This window comes from Macaca nemestrina, chromosome 7 (genome assembly GCF_043159975.1).
Source record: "Macaca nemestrina isolate mMacNem1 chromosome 7, mMacNem.hap1, whole genome shotgun sequence".
Lineage (NCBI taxonomy): Eukaryota > Metazoa > Chordata > Mammalia > Primates > Cercopithecidae > Macaca > Macaca nemestrina.
This window is the reverse complement of record NC_092131.1, coordinates 144,076,831-144,103,483: the sequence shown is the minus strand read 5'-3', so window position 1 is coordinate 144,103,483 and position 26,653 is coordinate 144,076,831. Positions and strand designations below refer to the sequence as shown.

Below are 26,653 nucleotides of genomic sequence, written 5' to 3'. Positions count from 1 at the left end.
CCTGTCTTGAAAACTGAGAATGTAACATGGTTTCTTTTTGTCTTCTGCTTGGAAACAAATGTTCCTCTGCCTATCTTCCCTAGGTTTAATTAGTCTTCTGTCTTTCTCAGAATTCAGCCTGTTCATTTGCAAATGGAAGGCATCAGAAAGGCTAGTGGGTGTGAGTGTGGGTCTTGAGGGGGAAGGGGGCTGAAGTGTTTATTTTCAAAGCCACGGGGGTCCCCATTTGAAAAAGCACCCAGCTTATCTCAATGTTTTTGTTTGTATGATTTTGAATTAGAAGGTTGGAGCAATTCATTTAGGAGATTAAGCTGTTTTTACAATGGGCTTAGTTGCCCTATTTATTCAATAGTATTGCTAGGGTTTAAAAAAAAAAAAAAAAGTCTTTCTACTGCACTCTTCATTATTCCAATGTACCAGTTTTAAAGAATTCCTTGGTTTTCACTTTTAATGCTAATTAATTTTACATTAAAATGATGTTTATTAAATGGTCACAGATAAAAATCACCAATGATTTCTTTAACAGTTTAGAAATGCCAGTTTTAGCAAATAAAAATATAATTAAATATGAATTTCAGAAAAAGAGTAAATAAAATTTCAATCTAAATACGGGAAATCACAGGATATACTTATACTAAAAAAACTAATCCATTATTTACTTAATCTTCACATTTCACTAAAAATCACATATTCTATCTGACAATCCTACCACGTTTTCATTGACGTTGTACATGTTCCAAGAACGGCAAGTGAAAACTAAGACAAATTCCATTTCATTATTGCACTTACACTTGCTCCCTGCAGAGCTGAAGTACTTCATCAACCAGAATATTAATTTCCAGTTTATAAACAGATAAAGTGATCATTCAACAAATCAGGTGAATTTTTACTACAGTAGGTTAAGACCTAGTTCTAGTCACTAAAGCCTATTTCAATTATGGAAATTTTTCTCATCACAAAAAAAGTAAAACCAAAAGCAGCAACTAGCATCTTCAGTTGAATTAGAAGTTAATGTCTTGAACCACTATGTTTAAACGTGAATATCATCTTTCATTTATGCTGCAAAGCAAACATCTGTGCAAGGAAGGGTTCGAACACCCCAGTGCTTATCCTAAGGTTGAAGAAGCCTTTGAACCAATAAATGAGTCATTTCTCCACAGGAGACTAAACATTTGCTTGTGACAGTAAACAAAAAGCTGAATTTTACGTAGCACAATCATTTTTACATATCTGTTTATATAAATAAATAAAGAGGAATTATTAAATTTTTTTCTGTCGAATAAAAAGGTTTGCACTCGACTCAGATTTTAGCAAATAATTGTATTTAAAGAATTGTATTTAAAGAATTAACTTATTCCTTAAATGTGATGCTTCCTCTTACCCCAGGAATTGGATTATTTGCAGTAATTCATTCCTAAAGGCCCCTGACTTAATGAACTGTGATGATAAACTAATAAGCCTAATTGTGCATAATTTATAGAGTTCATTTTAAAGGCACATCTAATATTTTGAGAAATTTTGGTAGATCTTAAACTTAATTTTCTCTTTTTATTTTTCTAGATAGGCAACTTCCCAGGACAGAAAAAAACAGGAAAGGAGACACATGAAAAGCTCAATTTAGCCATCAAATATTTGATCAAAATCCCTATTTGCCATTTAAATACAACATTAGAAAACTCTTGCGAGGACTTCATTTTGAAATAAACCTCATGTTGGAGGTCAGTCCTGCTAAGAAATACCACTGAAAGCTGCCACTTGACCCGGAATTCCTCTACAAGAAAAACTAGCCATAACTACATGAGAGGCCTATATGAGAAACTGCCAGAATGTCAACTTCATTTGCAGTGGCCCCATATGGCCTGATCACTCTCCCTGGCATGATAAATCACTGGCAGAATTCTTACCTTCCTACGTTTGATCTCTGCTCAGCAAGATGTGGTTTTGATGTGAAGAACTCCAGATCTCTCAGGTCAGAGACAAATAGCAGTGGCACTGACCTGCAAAGTGCTAAGTCTCTATTAGACTCAAGTGAAAAGCTGTAAGCTTCTGACAAGTTCCCTTGCCACCGCGCTTCCTCACCCTCCATGGTTTTCATGAGCTTAGCTTGGCAGGAAAGCTGCCGAAATGGTCTAGAGGAGAAATGACAACAAATATTTTCTGCCTACTACTATTACAAAGTATTAAAATCAATTTTCACCAAGACTCAAAGGAGGAAGTCTCTTGGGAGTCATTGCTCTAATTTCTAGTATGGTAAGTCTTCAGCAAACATGAAACATTTTGATTCCCACTGGATCTTTGTGACGCTGCTAGCCACTCATTTATATTACGAGAATCATTAACAGGGATTTCTGTGGACAACTTTTTGGTAACTGAGTACATTGTTGAGACAATATTTTCAACAAAATGTTTTGAGTGCAAATTTTGGGCCCTCGAAAGACTACAACTAAACATGCAAGCAGTTCAGTATTGTCTTTTGGATGCTCATAATCCCAGGTTCTGTGCCCAGGAAAGTAAAGGGGTCTAATTAGTCAGGGTGGGGTAAAGAAATCTTATAGTTTTTCTAATCCAACACTTTAAAAAAGTAGGTGGATTAATTAATAAGCATCTTGTTCTGGTCTCTCATTTTATAAGTAATAAAACTGTTACCAGGATTGATTGATTTACTTATTTAATTTTGTGAGAGAGAAAGTCTTGCTCTGTCACCCAGGCTGTACTCAGAGGCACGACCTTGGCTCACTGCAACCTCTGCCTCCTGTTACCGGGAAATTTAAGTGGTATACCCAGTATCACAAAGCATTTTCATATTTCCAGGTCCCATTATAGATTAGATAATAAATGATCAAGTTATTTTGTTCATTCACCAATTCAGTAAGTATTTATTCAATGCCTGCATATCCAAGAAACTGTTAAATGAACATACATAAGTGGCAGAGCTGGGGTCAGAACACGGGTCTTCTAACGCCCTGTCCACTGCCTTGCTCACTGCTCTGCAAGGTACTGTGAAAGGTTTCTATTTCAAAGGATAGGGTAAATGTGTGGGAATGAAGCAGAAGAGTTTTCCAAAGTTGTGTGTGTCTACCTTCTTTAAAGGAAGTACATAAAAGAAAGTTATTTCAAAACTCTTTACCTTGGAATTCACTTTCTAGTCCTGCCATTTTAACTATTAATGACTCTGGAAATGAAATCGGACAACTTATTGTCTAGTACGTATTCATTTACTCATTCATTCAAACACGAAGATGTATGGACCACACTGTGTCAAGGCAGCCATGATATCGGCTCTCATAAAAATTTAAGTCGAAGAAAAGAATTAGTCTAGGCGTTAAATAATAATTGGATTCCTTGGTGTGACATTATAAAACACACATTACTTAACAGTAATAATGAAGTCTGAAATAAACCTAAAATGCTACATTTAAAATGCTTCTTGTAAGAGATTTGTTGTGTTCTGAAGTCATGTGTGCCTATCACTGAAAATGACAGCAGAAATACTCCAAAAATTGTAAAACTAAAATTGGTGTGAAATTTTAGTTCACTGAAATTATGAGGTGTTCCAAAAAAGCAAAAAGCATGCCGTCATTTTAACAGCTGCATTATTTCAGTACTTGTCCCCTTTGCACCACTCAGAATTACAGACACTTATAAACAAGGCCCTCATCTCCGTAGCAATAAGTTAGTGACTTTGCAAGTGTTCAGGAAAAGCAAAATGTTTAGTTTGTTTTTTGGCTAAGTGTACTTTATGTACTCCTATTTGTGTATACATGCCTATACTAAATGTTGAGCAATAATCTTTATCCTTAATTCCGATCATCAAGAGTTCCAAAAATCACTGTTTTGTGTACTTCTTTTCTAAGCCTTCTCTTTTTCTCTGTTGGAATTCTTGGTAATGATACCAGAATGTGGGCAAACCTCATTAGTCTCCCTGCTGTTTACAAGACAGGATTTATGCTCAATGTGCTGAACACAATGACACACATCACTAAATGGCTACAACTACCACCCAGGCTTTAATCTCAGAAATTTTTCACTCAGTACAAATACCTATCAGCATGGAGAAACATGGAAGAGCAATTACAGCCAACACGTGTAGTCTTTTAAGAGTACACCAATAAATACCCATTTGTGAAGGTTAATTTAATGCAACCCAGGCTGTTATCTGGAATAGTGTATGTCGCCAATTCAATCCATTAAGTAATTACTAAATTCTCAAGAGGGCTCCCAGAAGTCAAATGTGGTTATTCCAGGTTCATTGCTTCTGGTCTCCCAAAGGACCATTTAGGCCAACAGCTGGGAGAGCCAACTACAAAGGTTCCCAGGCATAACCAACTATTTCATGAAAACAGGTAAATGAGTCTGAACGAGAAATAAGAGTCATCAAGTACCTGTCTTAAGAGAAACACCTAGGGAAGCAGAAGAGAAGCACAAAAGGGGAGGAGTAAAAAAGGAGAGAAAAGGCGTAACTTTGGGAAGTAAAAAACAGATCTGTTCTCTCTAAAAGTGAAGTCGGAGAAATCTGAAGACTGCAAGATCTGGCTTAAAGGAGACAACCTTTCAGCAGTTTCTTTGGATAGGATTTTGGAATCATTTATAATGAAACATTAATTGTGCACCCCAAATGCCACATCTTTGTGTTGCTGAAACTCAAAGTTTGAGTACTGCATGAATTCCTCTATTATGCCTCCCTAGTGAAATTACAGGTAATAGAGGGATCTGATAGTAATTAAGCCTTGGTAAGATGATTGCTCACGAGACAAGATGGAACATATCCACCCAACTCTTTCTGGGAAGCATCTTTCTCACAGAAATTATAGCCCAGTTACACAAAATGATGGCCCATTGGGGTACAGAAAGCATCAGAAAGAATGTAAAATATATTATCCTCAATAGCCTCACACATCCTCACTCCCAAGTCAAATCTTAACAGCCATAAAAAAAGGAAAACACTTTTTGAATGCAAACAAAACAGACCAAATAAACAGGTGTTATTAAGGGCAGTGTGTGACTACCCAACCAGTGAGAATCGAAAACCACAGTTCTTTATCATAACCTAAATAATCACATATTCCCAGGTGACCTATACCTGAAGTGTCAAATTGTATCAATTCTCTCCCTTTTTTTTGAATGTATACTCCCATTTTTTGTCTAGTTGGAATTGTTGCTTATGATAGCTACAAACAATACTGAGTGGAATTAGACTTAGGATCTGAATGAAATATGGGATTTGTAGTTGAAGAACTGGGCTTGGGGTTTCCCATAAAAACACTCAGCAAGGCTTTAGGCTAATAGTCCAAATTGTATTGTCTTTATAGTGGTTCTTATACTTGTCCTTATTGTTATGAGTAAAGAAGGAGGAGTATTGAGTCCTGGAATTGCCACCCACTATTGCTATTGAAACTGAAAAAACTAACTTTAACATGCTTGATTTTCTCACTTATAAAATGAAGATATTAATATAATATTCACATCATAGTGTTGCCCCCAAAATTTAGTGTAATCATATGTGAAAAGTACTTTGAATATTGTAGTATTAATAAAAGCTGTAGCTATTAAAATATAATAAGTATTTGTTAATAAAACATTCTTGAAGCATCTACATTGTTAGACACTGAGCTAGGTACTTCAGAAACACCATAATAAATAAGAGTTTATAATCTAGTACAGTTTAGAAGTAGGGAGTTACACAGAAAAATATAATGCAACGCAAAAATTGTATCACTGAGGAGAAATGCAAATAAGTAATATGAATGCTCAGAGAATATACATTCATTATCAAAAAATAAGTGTGTAGCCAAAATTGTCGGGTATTATATGTAATTATATACACAAAAGGGGTAGTTTTAGTTTTAAGGTTGGAGAATTTCACACTTCCACAATATCTTCTTTAAAATTAGAGATACACATGCATGAACCAAATCACCGATGAAATTCAAACACAAAGGTAAATATATACACCAGCTTTGGGTTTATAACATAAGTTAAAATGTTAACAAAATAAGTAGAGTTATTTTCTGACCTGGTGCTAAGGAATAATTTAAATCCTCTTCACTAACAAGATGAAGTATAGTATTCTCGAAAAGAGTTATTCAAGAAAAAGGTCTTTATTTTAGAAATTCTTTTTATTTGCTACCTATCCATGTTTTCTCCAAATCTATAGGCAGCACAGAGTAAAGAATTCATCAATTTATCTTGACCCTTCAAAAATGAGTGTGTGTACATGTGTGAGAGAGAAAGCGTGCGAACGCACATGAGCAAGAGTACAACCATAGCTAACATTTAAGTACTTATTCTGTTCTAGATAATCTAAGAAAGGTAGGGAAATTAAGTATTGACATGAATAGGTTATAATAATCATGTTATCCTAGAGTTTTATACAGTGGTCGCTTAGAGGTCGGTTTACGGAATATGGTACTGTTCTTAGTTTAGGGAAACTAATACGTATTAAAACCATCCATCAAAGTAGAACCAGTTTCTCCTATTTTCCCATTATAGAGAAGACCACACATTCTAGAATTCCTAATGTGATTCTAAGACTTCAGGGAATACAATTTTTAAAAATTATTTAAACATCAATATTGTTTGACTTTCCAATGCTACATCATTTGTCTTTAATATTTATTATTGTCCCCATGCATTACCAATTTTAGGAGGTAAACATAGAAATGTAAAAAGCAAAAATAACAAAGAATGCCTTGAACAATTTGGAGTGAGAATGGATTTCTGAAACAAGACCCCAGAGGAAAAATCCTTCCTCATTTGCATTTAAAACTGTATGACAATTACACAAGAAAAAGAAAGGAGGGAAAGTTACAAGAGGAAGGAAAATGTTTGCATAGTAAATAACTGATAAAATTTATAAAATACATTTATAAAAACTGATAACAAATCAGTAAATACTTACAACATAGAAAAATCAGCAAATGATAAATTAGCCAAAGGAGGACAGCCAAATGGCCAACATGAAACGATGCTCAATCTCACAAGAAATCAAGGAAACGCAAATTAAAGTAGCAATGAGATGCCATTTCACACTTACCAGGTTGGCAAAATTTAATAAGTATGAGAATCTCAAGTTAGGTGAAAATGTAGACTAATGGGAACTCTGATACACTGCCAGTGGAACATACTGGAAGTGTACATACTGGGAATATACTGGTGGTGGAAACCAGTATAACCATGTTGGACAGAAATTTGGCAATCCCTAATTAAGTTGTAGATACATATACTCCATGAGCCAGCAATATCACTTTTAAGTATACATCCTAGATGCTCTCTCACCAGGTATATGAGGAGACATGTTCAGGAATGTTCAATGCAGCATTACTGCAATAAAAAATGCTGGATGTATCATAACTGTCAATACTAGAATGAACTAAAAATTAGGATATATTCAAATAACGGAATACTTTGCAACAATTACGATCAATTAATTACAAGTATATCAAACAACATGGATGAATATTGAACATATGCTTGGCAAGCTAATAAAATTACAGAAGGATATATATATGGTACATATATACAAAACATTTATATAAAAATGTTACCAAGCAAAACAATAGCATGTATTATTTATGGATACATATACCTATGGGAAAGATAAATGCCTACAACAAAGGAAGAGAAAGAGAAGGAAATGGGGGTTTCAATTTAATCCTTTTAAAAAATTAGAAGCAAATATTGCAAAACATTAAGAACAAATCTAGGTATAAGTACACACATTTGTTATATCACTGCTTTACTTTTCTGTATGATTAAAGCAATTCATTTTCTGTCAAATATGTCTGGCAATAGTGTGCTGTTCTGCTGAGCTGGAAACATCTCTTTATCTTCTGAATCCTCATTCATCTCAAGCATTTAGCATCTTCTATCATGAACGATAGTTACTGTGTGCATGACCCCACTCCACACCCAAATGGGAATCCTCTACCACCTCTTCAGAGCAGGGCCCACACCTATATATCTTTCTCTGCCAGGGAGTGACTCACAATATGTACAAAAAAGGCCTTAATACATGTTAAATAAACAAATGAATAAATAAATTCAGGGAAGCAAAAGAGTAGCTCTGGCTATAGCCAAAAATAAAAATGACCCTGAGATAATAAAAATAAAAATTAAATTTTGTAATAAAATCATACAATTATAATAAAATTAAATAATACAATTATATTATCAAACTGTAAAACACAGATGAGACAGAATTCACCAGTTTCAGTTTTGTTGGGGAATTTAACCAAATAGTCTCACACTGATTCTTCATCTCCTCCCAAAAAGGATTCTGTGAGCAAGTCCAATTTTCACACCTAGAGAAATAAGACTTTCAGTTGTTCTCCATAAATTCATACAGGCATTTCATAATTTCATCTTCCCAGGCAAAGCCTTCCCCTTCTCCTTCCCACCTGAAATCGTGCCACTATCACACACATCTCGGCCTGGAGATCTGGTATATGAGTGTTAGGAGTGAGCGGTGGGGAAAAGGGAAAATAGGTTATTTTTGCATATCTTGTGGGTTTGCTAAATAATTAGTGGGTTTCCTAAACTCACACTATTTTGCCAGATTCATTTACTGGGAGGTAATTCCATTCTTCTTGTGGAAGAGTCACACGACCTGTATCACTTTCTGATTGTTTAATCTTTAAGAAATCCCTAGAAATGATAATCCCCCCCCACAAAAAAAAACCCCTAAGAGTCACTGGACTTGAAATTCGAAGTCCAATGAATAGATGGATGAAAATAATATAAGATATATTAAAACATTATTTTTTAATTATTTTGAAAAATTTTCCCTTTTATAATCAAGATTGGAAAGGGTTTTCAGATGCATGATATGCTAAATTCTTCTAGATAAGAGACAGGTGTTTCCAGTTAGACCTAAACAAAAGCTTTTCTCATTCCAGAGTTGTAGTGATAAAGAAACAGTACTTTGGCTCTCCAAACGTCAGACAGTGATGAGGAAAGGAAATAGAGCAGATAACTACTTCTGGAGGTAACAGAGCTGAACTGGAGTAAAAGAAGGCTTTCTTCTATAATAAAAATTAGAATGTTCACACACAGACATACTAATTTTTAACCACATTCTACAGAGGTCAATTAATCCCCACGTTTAGCCCCAGGCAAGTGTTGTTTAGGCCCAACAGAAGTCTAGGTGGTGAAATCACCCAATTATTATTCCAACTGGAATTTTGAAAGCCTGGAAGTGTTTTCAATCATGTGATCCAACAGAGACTTGTAAATAAACCTGCTGTAAATAAGCTCTAAGATTTTGAAGGAAAACAATTTAAACATAACTCAATCTTAAAGGCAGACAATAGAGAAATGCCAAGATAAGTAATTCCCAATGTGCATAATCTCATATATTTAAAAGGTTAAATGAAATGGATTTCAAAGATACAATTAAAGGCAATTAAAAATTAACCCAGGCGACATTAGAGCAATCACCTCTATGTGAATTAGATTTGGTGTTTGGGGGGAAACGAATGGCTTTGAAATTACCTGTTACAGCTAATAAAGAAATCAAGGAAATGCTAGGAGGGCTTTCAAAATAGCCACTACCTGGTGCTTTTACCTTCTGGAAGGTGACTGCTCCTGGGAAATGCTCTTAAAATTCCATGTGTTATCTTAGTCAGGACTAGTAAAAGTTTCTTCGCTTTTAAATTATATAAAGTAAGATACCTTCCCACTGCCAAAAGGTATCTACCTTCTGAGAATGTCCTCGTATGCTGCATACACCCCCCATTTATGTACCAATATCTTGTCAGTATTTTTATCCAAACTACTTAAAACATCAGAAATGTCTATTTGCAACCTGGAGTTTAGGCTCAGCTAATCGAGCATACTGAGGCATATTCATGCTACATTTTGGCACAAACGTCAAGATATCTAATTTTATTATTAAATTACTGTCTGAGAAATCGCTTTAGTAACTTTTTAGTAAAGACAAGACCTTGGTGGAAAACCCTCCCAGGAATCCCATTTGGTAAAAATGCAGTGTAACTATATAAGGAGGATTCCATAGTTACCCTGAATATTGAACTCTTATGAGTAATGCAAATAATGTAATAAAAGTAATGAAAATAATAATACATGGCCTGTTTTATAAAACTTTGTTGATCATATAATTCTTTTGTTGAGATAAAGTTTCACTCTTGTCGCCCAGGCTGGAGTGCAAGGGCGTGATCTGGGCTCATTGCAACCTCTGCCTCTCGGATTCAAGTGATTCTCCTACCTCAGCCTCCCAAGAAGCTGGGATTACAGGCGTGTACCACCACGCCCAGCTAATTTTGTTTTATTAGTAGAGATGGGGTTTCACCATGATTGGCCAGGTTGGTGTCAAACTCCCGACTTCAGGTGATCCTCCCAAAGTGCTGGGATTACAGGTGTGAGCCACTGCACCCAGCCAGTTGATCATATAGTCCTGATCTTCCTTAACATTGGCTTCCATTAATTTAGATCACCAAGTGTGTGTGTGTGCGCGCGTGTGTGTGTGTGTATTCATCACTTTGCAAAAATGCAATAGAATTAGTATTGGCTATCATTATATGCCACTTACTTCAACATACTTTTCATTTAGTCCTTTTAACCCCATAAAGTAGATACTATTATTTCAATGATGACAAATGTAGAAATTGAAACTCAGTGAAGAAACTCTTTAAGATGCCACACATATCTTTTGGTGTGTGTGCTGTTGCATTCCTAGGACCTGGCACCATATCAGGCACTATGTGTCAAATAAATGTTAACTGTCCACATAGCTAATAAGTATCTTTCTGACCAAGATTTGATCAAAGGCCTATTTTAACTCAGAGTCTCTCTTTTTCCAAATCAAGGAAGGGCATGCAAGTTTCTTCTAAAATGTGGGCTACATGGTTTCCGTTGCTCTGCTCTGCCATTCTAGTCAGAAAGCAGCCACAGACAGTATGTAACTGAATGAGTGCAGTTGTGTTACAATAAAACTTTATAAAACCAGACAGACAGTCCACAGTTTCCTGACCCCTGAAACTGTCACTAAGATAACTACAGAGACAAAAATACCAATCAGTATTTGCATTTTATTGTCTAAGACTCAGAACTGATAACTCTGTGATGGGACTTGGGATATTTACTGATTTGGTCCTGGTTAGATCATGGTGCTTCACCGATGCAACAGAGAATTAACTATGCATGATTTACCTTTCTTAAGCCTGGCTATGAGGAAGTCAGATCTCACAAAACAGTCTCCTCAGAGAATCCCCTACTCTGAAACAGAAAAACTATCATTCATCATTTTATAGAAATAAAGAACAAGGAGTCCCTCAGCAAATGATAATTCCACATGGTAACATAAGCCCATGTAGTAGAAGGGATCAGGGTAGGACCCCCAGGAGAATTACCTAATTCAAGTCCTGTGATGAAGTTGTTCAGCTTCCCTGTAAATGGAGATGATACAAACATCAAAAAGCTGTATAGTTATGAAAAAGTATTTTTAAAAATACCTGAAGTCCTCTATTAACATGTAGTTTGACTGACAATTTATGACCAAAACAGACAATCTTGAGTAAAGGTTTGGAAGGATCTAGATCCACACCTATCTTTTAAGAAATTATTCCTGGCATAGGCAAGAATCTTGCCCCAGATTAAAAAAAAAAAAATCTCATAGAAAAACAAAAAATAGTCATTTAAAGTATTAGAATCAAAAGTCACAAAAGGCAGTTCCTTCTTAAGAGGGGTAGACTGGTTCATATTCTCTCCACGGTTGAGAGAGAAGCAACACAAAAAAATAAAGATTTAAACTCCTTCCCTTAAAAAAAAAAAAAAAGAATAAAACAAGATGAAAAAACAATGTGCCGCAGACCACTAGAAAAAGTGTATGGTGAGGAAAACTATCAATTTTTTTAAAGTCAAGGCCAATGTCTTCCTTATGAATTATTATATTTATTTCTACTCTCTCCTTCAAAAGGTTTTGCAAGGATCAAACAAGATATATATGAAAGTGCTAGGCAAACCATTAGGCCCTATAAAAATGTAAGTGGCTTAAGTATTATCATCATAATTATTATTACATTGATCAACTGAACTACTGCTATACTAACAACCAATTTTTGGCACACAATCTTTCTAATAAGACCCTAATCTCCTAGAAGGCAGATGTTTCTAGTCTAACATAGTGAAAAGCACCCTTGTTAGGAACACGGCCACTCAAATGCCTTTTGAATTTAATTGAAATCGACCCCAGAAAACAGAAGTTTAAATGAATAAATAAAAGGACAAACACTAGACTCACGATGCACATTAGCTCTGAGTTTTAAGTTGATTGCCCTTTTGCCTCTTCTATTTTAGCAGGTCAGTATCTGATAAATATCCCCCTCCTCCCTCTGTTTTAGCTCCGTTTAATATCAGATGCAGGAAAAATAAATAACTCTTTGCTACTGTTAGTTATGGGCATAAACTCTCATTGGAAAAGTGACCAACAGAAATGCAGCACAATGATCTCGGGGAGGGAGGAAGGAAAGGAGAGACCGGTAGAGCCAGAAGAGAAGATAGAGCCAAGAAAGAAGGTGGAAGTGGAATACAGAGGGCAAGCTTCCAAAGACTTGGGAATATGTTAACAAGTATCCCCTGCAGACAGGGGCTGTCAGTAAAGTGCTGAGCCTTGATTTGGTAATGTGCGTATTCCTATATCAGCTATACAAAATTATAAAAGTCAGACTAATAAAATAGACAACTAAAAAAATTTTTAATTCATAAACACATCGCTCAAGGCAATCAGAATGCAGTCTTCTTAGGACACAAGCAAAGGAGAGCACATTCTCTTGGTACCAAATTGGTCCCCTCAATACTTCATGTCAGTTTTCACTCCTCCTTGACTAACACTATCTCTTTTAAAAAGCACATTCCTTAATAAGGGATCACTTTTAAAACTTGGGGTCCAGCTTTCTGTATTAGGGAAACAGAAACAGACATGTTCCAAAAATGGTATTGCCATTGATCATTGGTCTAATATGGATACTGGAATTTCAGAGTGGTAAGCGTACTCTTAAAAATGGAACGTAACTGCCTAAAAGTCCATACAACACCATGAGTTTAGCCCTTGCAACATCCTTAGGAAATGAACTTTAATTCTGGAGCATTTCCACTGGACCTCTGGCAGGCAAAGGCAGTTGACTTTTAATTCTGGTCATCTCCCCCATTCCCTTTATTAAAAAATGTAAAATACTTCTAGAAGAAGGAGGAAATTGGAGCAAAAATACAGAAAAAATACAACATCACAAGCACAAAGCTTTCTAAGCGCACATTACTTGAAATTCTCATAGTCCGGTCATTTATTTGTAAGTAGTGACTTTATGTGGGTCCCAGTACCACAATGAAAAATCATACAGAAAGTCATATCCTTCACTAAAGATGTATGTTTAACAAGACAAAAATAATTAATAACATTGTATTAGAGTATCATTTTCTGATGCAAATATTGTGTTTGTTTCAAATGTGATATTTAACAGGCCCTAAAGCATAATACTTTTGTAGCCATTACCCTTTTAAAATTCCCTAATGAACATGGTATCACTATCCTAAAGGACTGTCAATTCTACCATGTTCATTCTTCTGTTTGAAATTGCTAATATAATTTCCCTAGCTTCTGGTCACGTTCTTTAAAAACTCACTATTAATCTTATTTTTCCTTTAAGCAAAAAAATCATTACCCTGGGCTACCAAAAGAGCAGCTTCTGCTCTTCATGTTTTAAAAAAAATACTGCTTGTCCACCACGCTTGTCTTAGAAAATTTAGAAGTCTCACTAAAGAGCTGAGGAGGAAAACTGCTGGGAATGTTCACAGATACCTGATTTTACAAGTTTTTGTGGAAAGAGCTCGCCTTTAGATGAACATTACTCAGTGTTTATGAGGGTTGTTTGTCAAGACAAAAATAAGGTACCTCCTCCCCACAAATTAAAGAATCGAGTTACAATCCATTATTTCATTTCTGATTGTTTTTCTTTGTATTAAGTGGGAAAGTGGATACTGGATAAAAGTTCCCCGAGCTAAAAGACTCCACATTAAAGGCTCCAATTAGCTATAAATCAGTTGTCTTTCCTACTGGGGGAGAACAAGAGAGAAAAGAGAGAGGGGGTAGTTAGGGAATAAGAGAACTGGAAGAGCTTCCAAATTAAATTCTGAAAAACGTACCTATTGCATACCTAAAAGTTCTTTCAGAGGCTGTTAGGAAAATCCCATCAAAAATAAGACTAAAATCAAACCTTCCCGAATCTGAGGGTTAGGTCTTTTCTTAAGTGTAGACCTTCCATTTTAACCTTTAAAAAGAGCCTGAAGAGGTTAGAGACCCTCATAAAACAAAACTTTTAAGCTGCATGCTTTCCCTGCTCGTTCCTAAACCCAGAGAAGTGCCACACATTGGCACTATTGTTATGCAAACAATGCCTAAAAGGCTATAACCATTAATGACCTCTCATTAAAACGGCTTTGAAAAATTTGTCACACCATCTAAAAAAGCTAGCAGGTACCTTAAATCCATCTAAATCGACATTGAAAACACAAATCGCCCTGATTTGTAAGCTAAAACTCAATGCAAGTAAAATCTCAATATTCTGATGTTGTTTCTTGTATATCTCGTTCAACCATTAAGCCAGATGCAAACAATTTACTTCTCTACAAAATTTATCTTGTAAAAAAGCATGATGGAATACATCTTTAATCAACCTTTAACCATATGCATGTGCGTCTACGCGTTTGAGTTAATTGGGAGAAGTTGGGTGTAGAAATGTACCGAAAGGACTAGAAAATCAAACCAGAGAACTACAAAATGAACTCCAAGAAACGTGGTTTTGAATCCCATCTTTCTCTCACCACCTCCCTCAAAATGTTGTAGCATTACAATACACCCATGTTTGTAATCGGTCATTTTTTTCTATGTCGAATTTGTGAAAAGTAAATTCATTTTATGTTAGGTAGCAGACGCATATTCTTTTTTATGCGATGCAACAAGAAAAATCCTGCTTAGCAAACCCAAGATGTCAAAAGTTCGTTATATAAAAAAAAAATAAGTTCTTCAGTTTAAAACCGAACGTGCTAACAAATTTTAAAACTTTTTAAGTTTCCCAGGAAAACTGCCACTGCCTACAAAATTCACATGAAACGCTGACGTTGGATCTACTGTACTTATCAGTCAGGTTTCCATGAAATTTGTCAAACCGGCCAGAGCGCTGGTGTCTTGACAATTTCTTATGGGAAAAGCCCCTCAGCACCCTCCGGGCTGCGGAGGACATGATTGGGACCAGCAGCCGAGCGGCCCCGAAGGGACACAGAAGCGACTGCCAGGCTGCGTGGCCAAGCGGACGGGGAACCCTGGCCTCCATCTGAGGACACGAAGCGGTTCCGACCCCTTCCCCGCGGCAGTCGGGACCTGGAGAATCGGACAGAAACCAACCTCAGATCGAGTCTGGGGCAGGAGCCTTTGACGGCGGCCGCTTAACGCTGCGTTTCAGGTTGGGGCAAGTCCCCAAGGCGTCCTAAGGCCGCGGAGGGGCTTCAAACGCCCAAGTCCCGAAGACAGGCAGGGGGTCCCTCTGCTGAGCAGGGATGACAGGCTGGCCCCGGCGGCCCCGGCCCCCCCGTCCCCGTCACGCCGCCCTCATCCGCTGAAGAGATCGGGGAGAGGAAAGAAGGTTCTAGAAAGTCTCCGTGGACGACGGGCGCTCGGCGGCCGCTTACCTTGGTGTACTTGATTTCGAGGTTGGGCGTGGGCGACGGCAGGAGGTGCAGGGACGCCATGAGGGCGGCCGGGTCGGCCTTCACCTCGCCGGGCATCTCTATCTTGCTGGAAGTCATGGTGGCGGGCCGGGTGTCCCTAGCCCGCGGCGTGGGGCAGTGCGGGCTGTGTGCGGTCCGCGGCCCGGGGGCGCGCTCGCCTGTATATAGGCAGGTGTCAAGCTGGGGCTCTTCTTATTGGACGTGAGGGCCGAGGCGCGGGGGGCTGGTCCATCCTACCTAGGACGCCCGGCGCAGCCTCCATTTACATAAAGCCCGCGCCGCGCGGCCGGGGACGCTTGGCGCCCACGGTCAAGTCCGCCCGGCTCCCCCGCCCCCCGGCCACGGGGACCAGCCCACGCCCACGCTGCCTCCACAGTCCTCGACGGCGGGAGCGTGAAGTTGAGCCGCGGCCCGCGGGCCTCGGCCAACCGGACTCGGTCTCCCGCTCCCCGGGCCAGAGTCGGCGTGAGGCGCACCGCGGCCGAAGTCGGGAGGGGGTCGTGGCCCCCAGAAGCGGAGCTGGCACGGGCTGGCGGGGACCGGAGCGGTCGGGTGCTGCCTCGGAGCGGAGAGCGGCCGGGAAAGTTCAGACTGCGGAGGGCGGCTCCCAGGCCGCCCACGGTCCCTCCCATCGCCGTCGCAGAGCCCACCGAACCCCGTCCCCCTTCTTTTCGGAGACCCGGGGGGCGCCCTCCGTTCTCCTCCTCCGGGCAGGGGCGCCGAGCTCTCGGCAGCGACGCCCTCTTTCCCTTCTTCCCGACTCCCCTCAGCCGGACCGGGGTGCGTGGTGGCCAGAGGGTTGGGGAGAGGTGGCGGTGGGTGCGAGTCTCCCTCGCCCCGCGCTCAGAATGAAGATCCCCGCGAGCGGGTCAGCGCGGGGCCCCCCTTGCCAGGCGTCGCCCGCCCAGTTGCTGCCCTCTGCCGGCCGGGACCGCCCGGGCCGCCTGCGCTGTGGCGGGAGGATGTGGGCCTTGGTCATCCCCGGCTTTTTGGAGGAGTTGCGTACTTCGTGGGCTCCTTTCGTTCTTCTCGGATCCCTCTTCCGGCTGTTTCCCCTCCTCACCCTAGCACACCTACAGAAACGCTATTTTGTTTTTCTGTTGTTCCTTACACGCTAAGAGCTATCGTCCCGCCAGACCTTGGGCTCATTTTACTGTCCCTTTAGGGTTGAACTTCCATCTCCCCCCTAGTTTAAGTGTTTCCGAAGTCCAACAAGCTGCCCCCTAGTCTGTGGGTCAGCCTGCAGGTGTAAACCAAGAGCCTAGCGACCCTGCCTCAGAATGGGCTTTGAACTCCATGGACTAAATCAGGGCCGCATGGAAAGAGCTGCGTAAGTCCCTTCCCTTCCTTACTCCTCACTCCAAATGTAAGCTTGATAGGGGCCTACAGTGTTGATAAACGCCTTTTCTACACTACCAAGCAACACTTTGATTCTCATCTTTCTGTTTTGTTTGAAGAGACAGGGTCTCACTCCTTCACTTAGGCTGGAATGCAGTGGCGCCATCATAGCTCACTGTAATCTTGAACTCCTGGGCTCAAGTGACCCTACCACGTCAGCCTCCCAAAGTGCTGGGATTATAGGCATGAGCCACTGCGCCCGGCCTGATTCTCGTCTAAAATGCCATTTTCAGAGCCGCTGGAGTCCCATTTCTTGGGTGTTGAGAAAACATTAAGCATCAGCCAGAAAACATCTTTCCTTAGATACTTTCAGTAACTAAAACTGCCTAATAATGCTCAGCGCTCGGATGCTAAGCAATAGTGAAAACAGACAAAAATATTTCATTTTAGTATTAGGTTTATAGAAATAAGTTCCAGCCTCTCAGAACCCAAAGTGACCTGGCTGAATTGTTTTCACGGAGAAACTACAGACCTTAGCTTGGGCGGTTGAGGGATCTCAGGGAATTTCTATGGCCAAAAATTATGACTTAATAACAGTATATGCTCATAAGCTATACTTTTATCAAAGCCTTAGAAGGTTAGAGATGCAATTGAGAAATTAAAAAAGTAAAATCTTAGAGTTCACTGGGGAGAAAGAGAAGGTCCCAGCAAGGGGGAACAGTGATACCTGTGGAAAAACGTATCACTAGTTATGAGAGGCTGTGGGGAAAACATGAAAAAGAGCCATAACAACATGAGCTGGGTGCTCCGCCAGGGAGGACTCCTACTCCCTGGGAAAGTTGACCTTTGGCTGGGTCTTAAGGGAGAAGGGAGGCTTCAACAAGAGCAAAAAGAACACTATAGAAAAGGTATAGAGACTGGGCACAGTGGCCCACACCTGTAATCCCAGCACTTTGAGAGGCTGAGGTGGGTGGATCACTTGAGGTCAGGAGTTCGAGACCAGCCTAACCAACATGGTGAAACCCCATGTCTACTAAAAATACAAAAATTAGCTGGGCCTGGTGGCTGGTGCCTGTAATTCCAACTACTCAGGAGGCTGAGGCAGGAGAATCGCTTGAACCCAGGAGGCAGAGGTTGCAGTGAGTGGAGATCTTGCACTCCAGCCTGTTTCCCTTGTGCCTTCCTCAGTTCCTAAAACAGTGTAGAACACATAATAACTATTTAATAAGAATTTTTGTTGGTTGATGTGAGCAAAAGACAGAGCACTTTTTACAACTTCCACCATAAGTGAAAGTAACTTCCTTCACTGATTAAGGAACATTTTCTCCTCTTGATCTTAAATTTTGTTTTGCTTTTCCCCATCTGTTTGTATGTGTTTTGTTGTTGTTGTTGTTGTTTTGAGATAGAGTCTCACACTGTCATCCAGGCTGGAGTGCAATGGCCTGATCTCGGCTCACTGCAACCTCTGCCTCCTGGGTTTAAGCGATACTCCTGCTTCCGCCTCCTAAGTAGCTGGGATTACAGGGACCCGCCACCATGCCCAGCTAATTTTTGTATTTTTAGTACAGATGGAGTTTCACCGTGTTGGCCAGACTGGTCTCGAACTCTTGACCTCAAGTGATCCGACCTCCTCGGACTCCCAAAGTGCTGGGATTACAGGCAGGAGCCACCATGCCCGGTCGTTGTTCAAGCTTTTTAAATCAAGGTGGGGACAAGATTTAGCAGAAAAGAACAGTGAATTATAAATGCTTCTTTGGTGTTCATCTTCTTGGTTTCAGTTTGTAAGATTTACGTGGCTATTACTTTCAAGGCTGCCTTAACACCTCTTCTCGCATTCTTATTTCCTCTTCTCTTTATCATCTTGTTTTAGCATTTTCTCATATTCTCTACAGATTTCACAATAGTTAGGAAGACATCTCTGGCCAGATGCGGTGGTTTACACCTGTAATTAGGTCAAGGTGGTAAGATTGCTTGAGGCCGGGAGTTCAAGACCAGCCTGGACAACATACCAAGACCCTGCCTCTACCAAAAAAAAAAAAAAAAATAGCCAGGCATGGTGGTGCATTCCTATAGCCCTAGTTACTCAGGAGGCTGAAGGAGGAGGATCGCTTGAAGCAGGAGTTCAAGGTTATGGTGAGCTATGATCATACCACTGCACTCCAGCCTGGGTGACAGAGTGAGACCCTATCTCTAAAATGACAGTCAACTACCTTCAGATTTCTAACAATTTGAATTTCAGTCTTCTTCCCCCAATTTGGCTAAGAAACTGTTTTTTCCCCACCCTTACAGTGTTTCTCCTCCCACCCCCCCCATCTGTAATTATTTATTGCTTAGCATACATCTTGTTTGAAACCCCTTGCATAAGGGAACCTAAGCTGCAGCATGCTCTATTTATTTCCTTATGAAAACAATTTATTAGGCCTGGTGGAGCCAATATCCTGGAGTTGCAGAGGAGAAAAATAAATTCTTGCCTCATATTTCCTCACCTAAATAATAGAATGCAAAGTTGTAATTTTAAGGCATCAGCTTTATGTGAAGTTTGGCTTTAAGTTATGAAACCATAACAATTTAGGCTTCTTGTTAGCTGCGGTTAAGGGGAGGAAAGTATGTAAGTTGAGAACTGCACTTTAGAAATCAATGAAGGGAACTAAATGTAGCTCAAAGATCCCTCTCAAAGAAGATACAGTTTTGATTTTGACAACCGAATGTCCAGCTTGAACATCGAGCTTCTGTGTTTAGGGGCTTTTTCAGCCTCAGGTGGCCCTGCTTAATTGCTTTCCTGTTCCCATTACTAACCATGATGACAACCTACCTTTCCTAACAGATACACTTGCGTTTTAATTTATCTTCAAAAATAAATCACACATTATAGCATTCCCCTCTTCTGGGCTAATTGAATCAGTTCCTTAAATGTCTCTACATGTAATGATTTGAAAGAGGCACATTGTTTGAAATATTTAAAAAATTAGGGCCCTTAGGTTGTATGCAGAATGATCTCAGTGCTTATTTCAGGTATAAGTGTTTCCTAATGATCTCATTCATCTCAAATGGGATATGCCTGGCCACTTTATTTGAAATGTTTCCTGAAAACTCTAACAGGAAAGCTTAATGCAAGGTATATTTATAGAGAAATGGTATTTAATTTATTAACAAAAGCTTATAAAGAGCTTTACATATTTTTATCCAGAAATGCTTAATGAAGTATTTGGGACCCATTATGAAAACTTCTATAAAATAAATCTACTTATATTTTTATTTAACTTGTATATTAACTTTTTATGTGAGATCTAAACTCTCATTTAATTATCCTATTCCTTCTAACATCCAGAAGAAAAGAGGCTGAGGCTGTGGTATTTATTAACCATAAAAATTCTCTAGATATTAAGTTCCTCATTTCTTGATGTGGCCTCTGGTCACTATATTCAATGAGAAGAGGTATTTGGAGTTGCAGGGAGTAGAGTCCTAATTTATTATGACTCAAAAAACTATGTCTTGATACAAAACACAGTTCTTTTCTTTTTAAATATATCCTCTACTTTTCAGGGACCCCAGGAGACTATTTTAAATTTGGGAACTAGATGTGCCTTTGTTGTAAAGCCAAGTTCCATTTCGTATATGTTCGAGAAGCTTCAATTTGGGTACTGGGATGAGCTCAGTACTTCATCAATAATCACACTTAACAGACACAGAAAGAAATTAAAATTCCAGCTACACAACCTTTTCTGAAGGGCCTGAGGGAAATGCATTGGCGCCCCCTACAGCCGATGGTGTGTATGTGCAACTGAGTATTGTCCATTCAAACATAATTGCTTGGATTCAATGTATTTATCTGATACCGGTGAGAAATCTTTAAGAGATGTTATCATTTAATTTGAATTTGCCTTGAGAAAAAATAATCTCCTAGAGTCAGACAAATTTTAGATTTTAGTTAGTTTAGGAGAAGGACTTTATTTTGACTTATAGGAAAAGAACAGAAGTGTTTCTTAGCCAAATTTACCATAGAAAGTGCAATACTGAGAACACTATGGTCCCACTCACATAGCATTCAGAGAACTCTGTCACAGAGCAAGTTGCATTAGTGTGTCTCAGATTGGAAGCTACTGTTTTTATCATGTGAGTGAGGAAGAATTATTAATAGGCAGATTCCAGAATTTATTTCTCTTTTCGTCCAGATAAGTACTTGGCATGTAACTAAGTTGTCTACTGTTTTTCTTTATTTCACATTTCTTAGCTTTCCTTTATCTTTTTACCCTTCTAAAATTCCTCAATTCTACAAATAACTCCTGTTATTATTAGGTTGGTGCAAAAGTAATTACGAGTTTTGCCATTTAAAAGTAGTGGCAAAAGCCACAGTTACTTTTGCATCAACCTAATACTTAACATGGGACCCTCCCAATCCTAAGGTTCCTCCCCAAGTCCATCTGCGCTTATACAGCCACTCAACTTACAGGATCTTTGGACATAAGGAATTCTCACATGAACTTTGGCACTATTCGGGGCAAGGATCTGTATTTATATTACTAGAAAATGAGGCTAAATGAACTGTCTCTCTCTCTTTTTACATGCTGAAATGGGCCACTGAAAAGATAACGAGGAACACTTTAGATGTCCTGACAACAGAGGAGGCATGGCAGCCTCTTTTATCTCAACCAAACAGTTTGCTGTGTGAAAGGTATAGAGTAAAACTGTGAGGCATTTAGGGCTGGGGTAGGTACCCAATTTGGACATCTACCACCAAATGGCAAGGAGGGGTCTTGCTTCGGGCTGTATAATCCCACTTTTAGAGCATCTGTGTCTTTCTGACTGCAGTTCCTGAACCTGGATTTTTTTTTCTCTGTTTGTCAATCAACTAAGTTCAATTGAACAAACATTCATTGAGCATATATTATGTGCCAAGCACTGAAATAGAGTCTATGAAGAACACAGAGAAACTTTGTGGCACAACCCTACCCTCAAATTCACAGTGAGGCTATGGAATGACAGTAATCAAATCTGTGAAAATATTCACAGGTCCTATGAGACAGGAAAGAAATCAGAATATCCAGTGCAGAATTGGAGTGAAAGAGGATGTCTAAAAGGGGACAGCCCGTTCACAACACACACACAACCCACACACAAATATTTTTGGAGGGGCCTCCCATGGGCATTTTTAATCTTCTGGGTGCTATGAGGAACATGTGACACAAAAGATAAAGAGAACATTTTCCAGAGCATAGCCCAACAAAGAACTTATTTGACATTTTTTAGTGTAAAGGTAACTGATGGTATCTACCAAATTAGCAATTTGTAAAATTGGAATTTCCAAAAGCAAATACTTGGAGCTGAGTTTACCTCCCACTTCCCAAATTCAAGTTATATGATCTCAAGTATAATACCCTTTGATACAGACCTAGCCGGAAGAGATAATAGAGGTGAAAACAAGGGCAGCTTATTTTTTTTCCACTTGAGAGTATTACATATAACACTATGTCATGTTTCTAGTGCATACACACCTACTATAGAGAGATGCTGCCACCTACTCCTGTTTAGTCAGGGGGTCAGACTTTCATGGAACAGACCAGTGGTTTTCAAACCAGGTTCCAATTGTAATTTAGGGAGCTTTACAATATGGATGCCTGGTCCCACCTCCAGAGATTTCAATTAATTTAAGATGTGGCCCAAGGCAATGATATTTTAAACTAACTTTCTGAAGTCTAGTAAGGCACAGCCTGGTTTGAGAACCACTGTTTAACCCCCAGGAGGTTAACCATGTGAGGTTACTTGAATCTACTCTAAACCTCTGGATTGGGCAAATGGATTCTGTGCCTTCCCACTTTGTAGTGCTCTTTGATTTGCTATTTTTAATTTAGTATTTGAAAAACACATCCAGCCTCAAATGGATTGACCTTTCTGCTAATGTATTTCACCTAAATTAACAGAGGCAATTAGCTAATTTATATTGGAATTGTGCACTTTCCAGTTCACATTTATCAACTCTTAAATGCTTGATCTGGTGTTGCAGTTTAAATTTTTTATTATTACCCTTTAAATCTGAAGTAATGTCTTACATCTAATTAGCCAAACTTACATATTCAATTAATAGATTCATTATGGGCTAATGAATATGGAGGCAGCACTAGGGCAACATCTGCCTGCCAATTGAAATGACTGAAACTTTTCTGCTCTGAAGAAAGGAAAGAGTCTGTTCTATAACTTAAATAGCTCGAATTTTCCATTTTCACATTTCTGAGTACTGTACTGCTCTTAAGGAGTTTTATGGACCTGCCAAGATAGGAAAGACAATATGTTGTCCAGAGAAACCTGCCCTTGTAGAGGAATGCAAAATTCAAAATTGCAAACAAACAAATGAACAAAAAAACACATCTGAAGACATTTTTTAGTATAAAAATGTACAAATCTAGATGGTCACTCCAGATTATGGAGTTTTTCTAACTTGTGTTTTTCATAACAAATGCTTGAGAAAATAAACTAAAAGTAATATCACAAATCAAACAAAATCTTTAGTATACCTTAGGATCACTCCAAAACTCACTTGATTTCATGATTTAAAGATATGTCCAGATACTTTCAATAATTTAATGTTCTATGGTCAGTGATATTTGGAATCTACATAATTCAGAGATCTAAAATGAATTTGTGTAATATCAGTTATTAAACTTCTGGCTTTTTATTTCTCTGGTTATAAATAAATAGTCATTTTTGGTAATTATAAAAAGCCACCCACTTCAGGAAAGGTGGGTGAGAGCTAGAATTCACTTGAAAAACTGTTTTTAAGGATGGCAAGACTGTGGGGAAAATAATCAGAAATCATTTTCAAAGTATGTGATGTCTTCGACATCAAAACAGAAGGTGAACAAGTCACTTTGGCCCGATGTCTGCAGTATGACAGAAAGAGAATTTGAGGTCGTGTATGTGCTACTCTACTGAGGCATGAAAAGTTTGTTGTTGATTTTTATACTCCTTACGTTCAAGGTGACACTTGGATTATAAAAAGTCTATATTTCTTCCCTTGAATTATACAGATGCAAAGTGTCAATATCCTTGTGTCAAGTACACGTTATCAAATATTCTAAAATATGAATTACTGCTATATTCATGTGTTTGATACTGAGGGACTCTTAATGTGCTTAGCACTGGCTAGATACCCTGGGGTTATGAAAAAGAAAACATAAATTCTGCTTATGGCTGAAGAAATTTGCAATTTGTTTGTCATAATAAGTCTTCATAATTGACTTTACAAATACACCTATGCCCACAAGATTAGATTTACTGTGTTTTAACTGTGCTTTACCCTCCCTTTTCAGTATCTAAAAAAAAAAAAAAAAAAGGTACACATGTGAGTAAATCTTTCCCATGCTGCTCTCACTAGTAAGGAGCACAGAAAATGAAAACAAAAGACAAAAAAATATGGCACGTGGTGTGCTCAGAGGAACTGGAAGGGGAAGGTACAAGTAGACCTGAGTAGGAAGTGCGTCTGCCCTGGTACTCATGCTATAGAGGGCCCTGCAGTCATAAATGCACAAAAAGCAAATGTAGTAAGGAATACACGGGACCCTCTGTCACTTGCGATCTGACACAAGCTGTTTCAGATGTGTGCATCATCTCTAACCCTAAACAATCACTGTCACAACTAACACTGTTCAGGCCCGAAGGAAGTGCTCTTCCTCATCTCTGGCCCTGTGTTGAGAAAAAGAAAGACAGCGTCCTTTGCAGGGAATACTGGGAAGATCAGTGTGTCAGGCAGCTGGCATCATTAGAGTATGGGGTGTCACCATTTGAGCAGCGCGAGTACGAAGGTGAGAGAAAGACACATTAATGAACTTATCACGTCCTTCCTCTCAGATAGCATGAATGCACCCAATTCTTCCAAAGTGGGAGAACTGTTTCCCAGAGGTGCCATGCTGAGTGTCTAGATTTTCTTGGTTCTCTTTGTGTTCTAGTTGATAGTTTCTAGGGTAGTCTCAAATTAACATGGTTTTCTCAATAGTTCTGTGTGGTGACTGAGGAATATTTTGCAATATTAAACAACAAAATATTCTTACATTTTTATATATGTAGATCTAGACATAATGTGTGAATTTGACCTTTTACATGGGCAACTAGGTACACATTAAACTCTAGAATTGCTAATAGTTTTATTCTTATAAAAATTTGTAAAAGAAGTACTTACATTTTAAAAAACTGAATAAATAACGTATTTTAATAATTGTATTTAAAAGTTTGGTACTCATTAATTTTAATTTTTATTTTACCTTTTAATTTAAAAATTTTTTTTAATATTTTAGAAAAGATAACTTTAAAAACTATGAGAAGTAATATAATGTTTCCATTTTTAATTAGTTCACATTGCTGATGAAAATATCTTCATATTTGTATATGTCAAATATAATTCATTTTTTAAAGATCCTTTAAAGTATTACTGTCGATATCACCAAATTATGTGAAAACCTTGATTATAACAATACTGTGATTTGATGAAATAAATGCAACAATTGCATTTTATCAAATAAATATGTAATTTATGAGTTATATATATGTTTATTTTATTATTTATCCGAACATTGCTGGCACATCAGCAGAACAATAGGACATAAACAGTCATAATTAAATTCAACAGTCTTGATATTTTGTTTTCAGTCAAGTAAAAAGTATAGCTTTACATATTTAAACATTTTGCCAACATGAAGCTCTATTTGTCAAAGCAGAAGAGGACATTATATTTAACAGTTTTTAAGTTTAGTTTAAGATTGTAAAATATTTAAATGTCTGGTTTCTGGGTCTCCATTTGGTTTTTTCCCCCACAAATATTAGGAGTAGGCCTAGATAAAAGGAGTTGCTTTTCTCTGTAGGCTCAAGAGATTGATGTTTCTCCCTGTCAATTCCATGTACCTTTTCAGAAATAATCAGTTTGCACTGTTTTCCTTTGTTGACTGTCCTATAACAACCCTCCTGCATACAGTTGTCCCTAGGTATCTATAGGGGATTGGTTCCAGGACCAGTGATACCAAAATTCATGGATGCTCAAGTCCCTGATAGAAATTAGCATAGTATTTGCATAAAACCTATGCACATCCTCCTGTATACTTGAAATCATCTTTAGATTCCTTATAATACCTAACACAATGTAAGTGCTTTGTAAAGAGTTGTTTTACTATATTGTTTAGGGAATAATGACAAGAAAAAACAGACACCAGCCTGGGCAACATGGCAAAACCGTGTCTCTACCAAAAATACACAAATTAGCCGGGCATAGTGGTGTATGCCTGTAATCCCAGCTACCAGGGTGCCTGAGGTGGGAGGATCGCTTGGGCCCAGGAGGTTGAGGCTGCAATGAGCTGTGAGTGTACCACTGCACTCCAGCCTGGGCAGCTGAGTGAGATCCTGTCTCAAGAAAAGAAAAAAGAAAGGAAAAGAAAAAAAGAAAAGACAGACACAACCATCCTTTTTAGTTTTGCAGAATATTTTCCATTCAAGGTTGGCTGATTCCACAGATAAAGAATCCGTGGATAGGGAGGGCAAACATTATTTTTTAAGTTCTCTGTGAAAAGATATGCAAAGTAGTTCCAGAAACATGTTTGAC

At 38.6% G+C, this 26,653-nt stretch overlaps 1 protein-coding gene across 2 annotated transcripts in view; it reads right to left on the bottom strand.

Moving 5' to 3' along the window:
- LOC105489670 (aldehyde dehydrogenase 1 family member A2) overlaps positions 1-15,995 on the bottom strand; it is a 116,599-nt gene extending 100,604 nt beyond the window's left edge. The window contains exon 1 of one of the 2 annotated variants that reach the window (XM_011754669.3): positions 15,697-15,995. In XM_011754669.3, coding sequence (XP_011752971.1) covers positions 15,697-15,813 — 117 coding nt within the window. In that variant the 5' untranslated portion in view covers positions 15,814-15,995. Of the gene's footprint in view, positions 1-15,412; positions 15,555-15,696 lie in introns of those variants that run through there. The other variant, XM_071066787.1, reaches the window with a different exon arrangement.
- Between the last annotated feature and the right edge of the window lie 10,658 nt (positions 15,996-26,653).